General features: G+C 33.7%; 2 protein-coding genes across 2 annotated transcripts; both read left to right on the top strand.

Moving 5' to 3' along the window:
• The first annotated feature begins 304 nt into the window (after positions 1 to 304).
• On the top strand, positions 305 to 955 carry LOC112416614 (uncharacterized). Its single transcript, XM_024770872.1, has one exon. It carries the CDS (start codon positions 305 to 307, stop codon positions 953 to 955), a length of 651 nt encoding a protein of 216 aa, XP_024626640.1.
• A 4,540-nt stretch (positions 956 to 5,495) lies between these two features.
• On the top strand, positions 5,496 to 6,857 carry LOC25499920 (heavy metal-associated isoprenylated plant protein 39). Its single transcript, XM_013592996.3, has 3 exons — positions 5,496 to 5,646; positions 5,825 to 5,900; positions 6,123 to 6,857. Exons 1-3 carry the CDS (start codon positions 5,641 to 5,643, stop codon positions 6,380 to 6,382), a joined length of 342 nt encoding a protein of 113 aa, XP_013448450.1. The 5' UTR covers positions 5,496 to 5,640; the 3' UTR covers positions 6,383 to 6,857.
• Positions 6,858 to 11,144: the final 4,287 nt, after the last annotated feature.

Raw genomic sequence — 11,144 nt, 5'->3', positions numbered from 1 at the left:
CGACGTTTGTTAATTCAGAACAAAGTGTGCATTTCGATAAATTGGGGGACGTTTTTGTTCGATTCGTGCAAATTCAGGGACGAAATTGAATATTCACTCTTTTGAAAACACATGCTAGCTAATTGGGCACCGTCCAAATTTTCTTTTTGGGCACCGTCCAAAAGTTTCAAACTACTCCAACATATATCCCCGGAAGAAGTTACATTTCCTACGCACAAAATTTGAATGAATGCAATTTACTAGATAAGATATATTCCCTCCTGCATCAAGTTACAAACTCATGTACTATCCCTTATAAATAGTCATGGCCGGTCAATATTTTATCAAGCACCACATCATGCATCACACTCATACCAAAATTTGGTTGTTTGAGCTTAATGGAGATGAAATCCAAACCACCGTGACAGATGATGAGAAATTGATTGACGATCATATATCATCTTTCTTACGCCCTACCAACAATCACGGAACGAAGGTTATTGGGATTGATACCGAGTGGCGTCCAATTATCTATAACAATCACGATGAAACCAGACCCGCAATTTTTCAACTTTGCGACGGATATTCGTGTCTTATTCTTGACCTACACTCTCAGTTTGAGGTTCCCCTCTCACTTCTTAATTTTCTTCGTCAACCAAATTATACCTTCGTTGGTTGTGGCATTAAGGATAATTTTGTTAACTTGGAGAAGCATCATGGGATTGGATGCAGAAATGCAGTTGAACTTGGAACCCTAGCTGCCACTCTCATGAATGCGCCTCATTTAAGTTTTTGTGGCGTTGATGAACTTGCATTTGTGGTCGATAAACTTGATCTTCGTAAGTATAGGCCTTTAAGCATGAATTTTAACTGGGGTGATTATCCCCTTAAGGAAGAACTTGCTAAACTTGCTACTGTTAATGTTTACTCTTATCATAAGATTGGGAGTAAATTGCTTGGAAGGTATATACCTTAATTGGTTTGTTTTAGGAGTTTTGTTGATTATTGAAAGATTTATGGAATGGTCGTCTCTAATTAGTATATCGAATTATTATATCTTTTAAGGTTAAAATGTTTTTTTTGTTTCTTTTTCTAACTTTACCTAACATTTTTTGTTTGTTTTATTGTCTTAAAATTCTACCTATCAATGGCTGGCATGATTCATTTGCCAATCGTTGTTCATGGTGTTAAATTGTAATTCCAACAGGAAAAATATTTAGATAGTCACAACTTAAATAAAAATCATTTAGACACATTCTCATAAAATATATATAATTTAATGATCTAATAAATATATTATTTAATTTTTCTTTTATACTTTTTTCATATATGTCATTTATGTGTATGTATGTTTAAATGAAATTTATTTAGATTTGTGATCAAGTAAGTTTATCTCTTCCAATGATGTCATGCTTTTTCCATTGTTGACTTTAAATATATATCACGAATTTAAGAAATTTTTAGTAATTAATATAAAATATGTTCATAAACTAATATGTTTTTTTTATTAAAAACAATGTTTTAAATATTGGTTCAAATAAACTCAATAAGAATATTCAATCACTAATCTAATCGAATGTATGATTGAATCAATTAAAATCAGGACATAGTTTCTATAAAAGTTTTAAGTCGGTCTAAAACGTTGCTCATATTGCAATAAGTTAGTCCTTTCTTCACTTGACCGTTTAGAGATATAGTTTGAGAACATGGGTGTTAGAATTTAACTTATTTATAAAATTAGTTTTAAAATTTTTTATTTTATTTTATTAAACTCAATATTATGTGGCAGAATGGACTAATTTATTCAACAGTGAGTAATGTATGTGATCAACTTAAAACTTTTAAATTCTATACGGTTATTGTGGAAACTAAGTTTTAAAATCTTACTTATGTTAACCCATTTGGGGTCGGCCTAGTGGTTGGTTTGCGATCTTGGAGTTTGCTCCTCCATAGGTCTCAAGTTCGATTCCCTCTGGTGCCAATTTCGGTGAGCTAAGTCCATACAGAGCTTGCTCTGGCTTTAAACGGGGCCCCCGCAAGTGGGCGGTGGGATTGGTCCCCTCGAATTAGTCGATTCTTGGATCGGATACCGAGTTTTAAAAAAAAAAAAAATCTTACTTCTGTTACCTTACAGGTTGAGCGGGTTGATAGATGGATTTGGTCTTGACATACTTCTAACTATTACACTGTTAGTTCTGGTTACTCTTACTTAACAGAAGCAAATAGCAGTCAGGAGCAGATTAATAATAACAACTTCCTGTGGTTGAAAGCGGTGTCTTTAAAACTATCAATTTTTTCCTAAATCGGATCACAGAGACAAGTTGCTCCAAAGCGCGTGTTACTGGTTTCCGAAAATAGTTGTGTTGAAATTGCGGTCTTAACAAGGATATAGATCATTTATTTCTAAATTGCGTTTTTTTTTGGAGGTATCTGGCAACACATTGTGGGTTGGTTTGGCTTCTCAACAACTTTTCATGGCTCTTTTACACTGTTAGTTCTGCTTACTCTTACTTAAGAGAAGCAAATATCAGTTAGGAGCAGATTAATACTTCATCTGTCCCAAATTGTATGACGTTTTGGACATTTCACACATATTAAGAAATGTAATTAATATTTCCCAAATTGTATGACACCTTGTTGATTGGGGATCGAAGTTGGGCTAATATTCAATCTCTGAAAGCTCCGCTTCTTCTCTTTGATGCGATATCTGGTCTTAAGGTGAACTTCCACAAAAATATGTTAGTTTGTGTTAATATTCATGATTCTTGGTTGGTTGAGGCAACCTCTGTTCTTAATTGTAAATTGGGCAGAGCCCTCTTCCTTTATTCGGGATTGCCTATAGGTGGTGATTAGAGCTGTCAAAACGGGCGGCCCGGTCCTAAACGGGTCGGGCCTAACGGGCTTCGGGCTTTATCGGACCGGGCCAAAAAGCCAGTTTGAAAAACAGGCTTGAAATATACTACCTTAGCCCGGCCCTACACAGGCCGCTGGCTAACGGGCCGGCCCTTATTAAAAATTATATATATTTTTATATAAAAAAAGCACTATAAAATACTCCTATAGATTTTTGTATAAATAAATTTTTAATATGTTTAAATAATGTCTAGCACAAAACTAAATTGTAAACATTTTCGTACACTAGTCATAAACTAAAACGGCGAGGAAAACAATTTTAAATAAATTAGATACGTTATGGTTATAGATATTTACTTCCCTAAAAAAGGTTATAGATATTTATATATTTGATCTTTAAAATTATAAATAACGAAACGAGTAAATATAATTTTATATTACATTCATATGTGTTAATTCATTGAATTTTTCACTTTTATTTTTTACTTTAATAATCAACTAAGTAAAGAATTATTTGAAAAATATATATAATTCATAGAATTTTTTTGTTATGCGGGCTACCCGCGGCCCGTTCGGGCTAGCCCTAACGGGTACCGGACTTTTTAGGGTCGGGCTAAAAAGCCATAGTAAAATTCGGACTCAATATTTAAGGCCCAAGCCCTATAATTAATCGGGCTAAACGGGCCGGCCCGTAAGGCCCGGCCCGTTTTGACAGCTCTAGTGGTGATCCTCGAAAATTAAAATTTTGGTAACTGTTGATTGATCGTATTATATCAAGATTATGGGATCGGAAGAGTAGAAATTTTTCTTTGGGTGGCCGTTTAGTTCTCCTAAAGTCTGTCTTGTCCTCTCTTCCGGTCTACTTTCTTTCCTTCTTCAAAGCTCCTGCAGGTATCATTTCTTCTATTGAATCTTTATTTAATTGATTTTTCTGGGGGGGGGGGGGGGGGGGGGGGGGGGGCGGGGGGGGTTGTGAGGAGGTTTGAAAAAATTCTTGGATTAACTGGGACACTATTTGTTCCAAAAAGGAGGAAGGCGGTTTAGGAGTGCGGAGGATTAGGGAATTTAATTTGGCTTTACTTGGTAAATGGATTTGGCGAATGCGGGTTGAGAATAGGAGTTTGTGGTATAGAGTTTTATTAGCCAGATACAGCGAGGTATAGGAGGGAAAATTGCTGAGGAGGGGAGGTTTAACTCTGTTTGGTGGAATAATTTGATAAATGTTCAAAATGGGGCTGGTGTGGGAGGTGGTTTGATGATAATGGTGGAGGAGAGGTGGGAGATGGTGCCCAAACTTTATTTCGGTGGGATCCTTGGATTGACGGGTTAGTTTTGAAGAATAGTTTCAGTCGCCTTTTTGATCTTGCTACTAATAAAATGGCAACGGTGGCTGAAATGTATTCTCTTGAGTGGGGGGGTTGAGGGTGTAGCTTGGCACTGGCGGCGTCATTTGTTAGCTTGGGAGGAGGAAAAGGTGCATGAATGTTGTGATATTGTTTTGCAGCCTACTCATCCTGGCAGGTGCATTTGGCACTTACATGCCTTCAACAATTATAATGTCTCAAGTGCTTATAACCATATGTTGACATCAACCAGCAACAACTTGGCGGTTACTAACATCATTGAAATTTGGAACAAGGAAGTGCCCCTGAAAATCAGTCTCTTCGCGTGGCGCTTGTTACGTGATAGATTACCAACAACGGACAATCTAATCAAAATACACATTTTACATCCGAATGCTTAGTTATGTGTGGGTCGTTGCGGTACAATAGAAGATGCAAATCACTTATTCCTCTCTTGTGATTTTTTGGCAAACTTTGGTTTGGTATCTCTCACTGGCTTGGTTACAACATAGTGTTTCCTAAAAATGTGTCAGACCATTTATATCAACTTGGCACCTTTAGCGGTTTTTCTAACAGTAGACACTTAACTCTTAACCTTATTTGGTTATCTTGTGTGTGAGTGATTTGACTTGAAAGGAATGCTTAAATCTTTACCAATAAAAAGCTTCTTTTAATCAATTGCTAGATAAAGTTAAGCTTCAATCTCACTGGTGGCTGAAAGAAAATCGTCATAGTTTTGTTCTCTCCTACCATTCGTGGTGGTTGAATCCTTTACCTTGTTTGGGAATATTTTTGTAATAGGGTAGCTTTCTTTTTTGAGCTTGTTTTGGCTCCCCGTTTTTGTTATTACTTGTAATTGACTGTTTCAGCTGGGATTTGACACTCCTTATACTGAAATCTCCCGGCTTTCAGTATTTTAATACATTTTAACTTCTTAAAAAAAAAACTCTCAACTAGTCTTGGTTTTTATTTTTCTATTTTCTATCCAACCAATTAATTGTATTTTACTATCTCCCACCTAAAAAAATAGGTGCGCGTGTTTCATTCATTTATGATACTATGAGATGCTGCCACGAAGCAAAAAGTAAACAACTTTTAATCAAAAACCCTTCAATGATTGCAAAACTTTTACTATTATTTGACTGATTCCCTCTTTTGTACGTTGTGAAGGAACTTTCGTGATGATTCAAAACCAACGTTCACACGGTTATTAAAAAATGATATGCTTCCAAAATATACTTTTTAAGAAAAAACAATATTTTTCAATTGACTAGTTGACTTGACGGTCTTGCAAGTCTTCCTATCTACCTTGTATAAATAGTTACCAATTCTCATCTTTACTTCATCACCACTTCATTGCTAAAAAACACTTCACTCAAAACTTCATCATCAACTTGCTCCTCTTCATATTCCTTTGCATTTGTCATCAATAGTTCTTAGTTAGCTCGCACAAACTTCAACAACAATGAAGGTCAGAATTAGAATCTTGAAAGCCATTTTTCTTCTTTCACTTTTCTCATTTAATTTATTTTGTTTTCATGAATAAATTATGTTGTTGATGTCCCTTTTCTTGCTGTTATATCCTTTTATATTTTAGAATGGAAGTAATTAATTGTTGGGTTTTAACTCTTTGATTTACTTTTTAACAGAAAGTAGTGTTGAAAGTGGACTTTTATAATGATAGAATCAAGCAAAAAGTTATGAAGACAGCATCTAGCCTTTCAGGTACATAACATGACTCTAACTTACATTAATTTGATAAGGTCTACTTCTAACGCAATCTAAGTTCATAAAAAAAAAAAAAACTTAAATAATAGTTATTTTATAACTATTTCAAATTTGAACTCCGTTGTCTGTGAATGAAGCCTAATTTAATTTTACTTTTGTGTAAATTAAAAGACAAACCATATAACATAAAAGTTTAATATTTTATTTTTTATTTTGCAGGGGTTGAATCAGTATCAATAGACTGGAAAGAGAAGAAATTGACAATATCAGGGGATATTGATCCGATAAAAGGAGTGTGCAAGCTAAGAAAGTTGTGTCAAACTGAAATAGTTTCAATTGGACCTCTAAAAGAAGAGAAGAAAGGGTCAACAAATACAAATGAAGTTATTCCACTTCAATACTTTGAAACCTATCCATTTTATTATCAGATGACCCCATCACAATATTTTCAAGATTACTATTATGGGTCTGTTTGGTAACACCCAAAAAAGAGTTTTTAGCTCTTAACTTATAGTTTATAAGTTCGTTTGACAAAAAAAGCTCTGTTTGGTAACACTTTTCACCATGAGTTTATAGCTTATTTCACGAGCTTATAAGCTATTTTTCAGAAGCTATTTCAAGTAGCGTTTGAGCTTATAGCTTCTCACTTTTTCTTCCAATTTTACCCTTATTATTTCATTTAAATTCCATTTTTATCCATTACAATTTTTATAATAAACTATGTAATAAAGACTACCATCCCCTTATTCCTTGAATTTTATTTTTACTTTCTCATGATCTAGAATTAGATTTTGTTTTTCCTTCCTTCCAAAGCATGCAAAGACATCGCAAGAAATTGATTTCTTATCACAAGAAACATCAGAAATATATTAATAAGATTAAATATATGTACTGCTTGAAACATGTAAGACAAGTAGTGATTCAATTTGTTACTAATGACCGACTTGGTCACTACATCAGCTATATTTTCTGAAGTATGATTTTTTTTTTAAGTAATATCTATCCATATGCAAGTAACTATCTAACGTGTGATATACCTCACATCAATATGTTTGGTTTTATCTAAATACATCTCATTTGTTTGCCAGATAAATTGCAAGTTGACTATCACATTGCAATCGAACTCCGCTCAATATCCAATTATCTCGCTATTTGCATCTCTTTTGTGTCTATCTATAAGTCATACTCAACCTAAATAATAAACAAGGCCGAAGAAATATTTTCAGGCAATAATATTACTCATATTGCAAGAATCATTAGACAATAATCAAAAGCCACAAATTTCATGTTTTGGGTCACTGAATCGATTCACATATATATGAATTGTAGAGGTCTTTGACTTCCAATGAAACAATTCACAACTTTTTGAGTCGTATCACTGTCGAATCGATTCATGTTTGTTTGAATCGTATCATCAAAGTCTGAATCGCATCATTCTTCATCATGAGCTCACTTGAACCGACTCACATTTACAATGAATCGTATCAATATTCATTGGTCTCTGACTTACATTTTTGCTATCTGAATCGATTCACTCATTTAATGAATCGATTCACTTAGTTGTTTTTGCACGAAAATTTGCACTTACCCTCATTTTCTATATATATATATTTACTCTCTCATAACTCCCAAACTATTTGAAATTTTAAGGTTGTTTGAAATTTGTTGTTCCCGCCTTCGGTAGTGAGAGGACTGATGTGATGGGTTAACACTGGTTTTTGTGCCAAGGGTTTTCTCTGGCAATATGATGCACACTCTCATGTTTAATTTGAATAGCGTAGTTGCGCAATGACAAGTGTACCAGTCGTTTTTATCAAGTAATAAAGTTAGTAAGTAGAGTATCGTATCCATAGGGGTTGTCCTTTCATCCGAACGATTCTCGTTACGTATTTTTTTAAGTTTGATGGTATAAAAGTAGTTGCAATTTTTATCTGTTTCCAACAGAGCGATTTTACCTGTTTTTGGTTGCAGAAAAGAAAGTAGTGATTAGGATTCTTCAAATGCCCTCTGTATATTTGTTGTTAGATAATTAATAATATAAATGTCACGTTTATTTATCTTAGTAAACTATATAAGTGATGAGGTTGTTGGGAGTTTTCTAAATAGGTAGGGCACCACCTGACCCAATGGGCATCATCCACTGGGTACCTAATTAGGCCTTTCCCTCCGATGGCTAACTGCACCTATTGATCGCACGGTGATCCCTACGTGCAGGGTCTTGCTAATTCAAAGGTAATTGAAACATAAACTTAAATTTTCTTTCCACTGTTTCCCAAGGCAATGAAGGTCAAGGTTCCCTTAGGTCTGCCCATCTATGAATCTTATGACACTCATAGCACACTCTTTATACGCTTACTTACTAGTTCTAGAAACGGGCAACCCTAATCTACGTCTACCTTACTAAGGGTTTCAAGAGAATGGTCTTACTAAACTATAGCCATAAATAAGACAGCTAGGTGCTTGTTTCCCTAATTACTAACAAGTTAATTCCTAGCTTCAGTAATACACCACACGACCCAATGGGTATCATCCACTTTTACCTATGTCCCGGGTCGACAATTCCAGTGGTTTCTTTGGCTAATTAATAATTACTTACTTCCTAGACCGACAGTTAACAGTAAAAGGATATAAATATCAAGATATAAGCATACAGTTAGTGAAAACAATATTAGGTAATGTCACAACCTAAGTACCTAATCTTGGGTTTCACCTCTCATAGAAATAAAACTATAATCTAATAAAACTTAATAGCGAACAAAAGAATAAATAAATTAAATAAACGACAAATTATATTAAATAAATATCCAACAAAAATATACAGAGGTTCATCTTAGAACGCTAACCTAAAAAGATTTAGTTACACATGGCAACTAAAAACAAGATATAAAAGATAAAAACATACCCTAGAAAGTTAATGAGAAGATAGAAACTCTCCCGAAGCTCCAAAGTAGCCTTCCTCTTGAACTGCTCCAGTTCTGAACGAGAAATTCTGAATGAGGAAGGCTGGTATATTTATAGTGAGAGTTTCTACCTAAGTTTGGGCTAAAAGTGCGGGCTTTACCCAAAACCCTAACCGGAAAAGAGAAATGTTCCCCAAGTTTTCAGGCGCTCGAGGCACATTACCAGTGTGCTAGGCGCATGGATGTCTACTCCATGTGCTACGCACATTGCAAATGTGCTAGGCGCATGTGATATCTTTCCTGGGTCCAAATTCTCCGATTTTCTGTCGTTTTAAGTCTTCGTCTTCAAATAACTTGCCTCAGGACTTGGGAACAGAATTCCTCACATTTGTAAGTCTTCTGAGGCCTCTTGAATTTTGCTGCTATTTCATACTAAAATAAACTAAAAAACATGCTAAGAATAATGTAAGATGACATGTCATCACAATACTCCTGGAAAATTTCCCAGGGGTTCACGCTCCTGGCATAATTTCCTGGCTAATTCCAGCATTTCCTGTAGTGAATTAAATTGACCCACCAAACAAATAGAGATTCCTCTTAAAACCCTACACAATTAGGGTTTAGTTACTCATGGTAGCCAAAAACAAATTACAAACACAAATAAAACATACTCAGGAGACAAAGGTTGAGGAGAGACTCCACCCAAAATGTTCATTAAGGGTGGGCAAAAATAACCAAAAACCAAATCTAACCGGTTAACCAAACCGAACGGTATCTAAATTAATTGAACCATTTTACCAATTCTCAAACCGGACAATTATTTTGATAACAATTCACTAACCAAACTGAACCGTTAATAACCTCCATTGTCCGAACCGAACCAAACCAGTAACCATATCTATTTTATACAAAACAACTTAATACGATCTCGTTTTAAAAAACAACTTATTACGATATCTTTTTTAAAAAACAACTTATTTAAAACAACTTATCTTATGCAAAACAACTTTTTACGATTTCTTTTTAAAAACAACTTATTCAAAACAACTTATTTTATGAAAACAAACTTATTTTTTCTGAATAAGTTATTTTTTTTTAAAAAAGATTGTACTAAGCTGTTTTGAATAAAAAAGTTGTTTTTAAAATAAGCTGTTTTGAATGATTTGTTTTTTAAAATAAACTGTTTTTCATAAACTAAGCTGTTTTGAATAAGATATTTTTAAAATAAGTTGTTTTGCATATAATAAACTATTTTCAATAAGTTGTTTTGCATATAATAAACTATTTTCAATAAGTTGTTTTGTATAAAATAAGTTGTTAAGAGATTTCCTGATTCACTTGTTATCTAATGATCCCATATATTTTAAACATTTCCTGATCTCACAAGATGTTAGAGATTTGAAGGATTCATGACACTATTTATCATGAATATCGTATGAATGAAGAATGAACAATTTCTTACGTTGAACTAATATGGATCAAGAAAACTATCATCCACCAAAACAAAATCTCATTTGATAAGAACCTCAACAAAGCATTATAAAAGAAGTAACAAAAATCAATATTACCTCAAGTACTCCTAGAGCCTCGTACTGATAACGTGTTATAAACTAAACTAAATGACAATATCAAAAATAGAGAAGATGAGAGCTTTGTATTATTCTCTTTTTAAGTGTATTCTTTACATTGTATATAAGTCTTATTTATAGGACACAAATATTGTGAATTACAAGTACATAAAGAGTCATAGGACTAAATTCCAAACGTAATGAGTAAAGTCATTTACTCATAGAAGGTTAGGAATATAGAAAGGTTATAGACAATGAACATCCACGTTATGTTATTAATATTATTCATTCATAACACATTATTCTTAATACATTTTTGACAAACCACTCACAATTGAACTCAATATCATGGATGTGATTCTGAACAAAATTTCTCACTAATAACATATGGAATAGTGTTTTCCACGAGAAATAATATAACTAGACTCTTACATATTTCTAATCAAATCTATACTATTTAGTCATCTAACCAATTAATTGTATTGTACTATTTCCCACCTAACAAAATAGGAGCTCTAACTCAAAGCGTGTGTTTCATTTATTTATTGCAGCCACGAAGCAAAAAGCTAAACAACTTCAATGATTGCAAAACTTTTACTATTATTTGACTGATTCACTCTTTTAATTTGTACGCTGTGAAGGAACTTTCAGGATGATTCAAACTAACATTCACACGGTTACAAATGCTTTTGAAGAAAAAGAAACATTTTTTCAATTGACTAGTTGACTTGACGGTCTTTTAAGTCTTCCTATCAACCTTATATATATAGTTA

The sequence above is a fragment of the Medicago truncatula genome, chromosome 7 (genome assembly GCF_003473485.1).
Source record: "Medicago truncatula cultivar Jemalong A17 chromosome 7, MtrunA17r5.0-ANR, whole genome shotgun sequence".
Lineage (NCBI taxonomy): Eukaryota > Viridiplantae > Streptophyta > Magnoliopsida > Fabales > Fabaceae > Medicago > Medicago truncatula.
The sequence above is the reverse complement of the archived record's forward strand: the minus strand, read 5'-3'. Positions and strand labels throughout refer to the sequence as shown.

Excerpts from the sequence above, each read along its gene's own strand:
- LOC112416614 (XM_024770872.1), top strand. The coding sequence starts at position 305 with ATGGCCGGTCAATATTTTATCAAGCACCACATCATGCATCACACTCAT.
- LOC25499920 (XM_013592996.3), top strand. Across the intron at positions 5,901-6,122 it reads GACAGCATCTAGCCTTTCAG|GGGTTGAATCAGTATCAATA; the intron begins GTACATAACATG and ends TTTATTTTGCAG.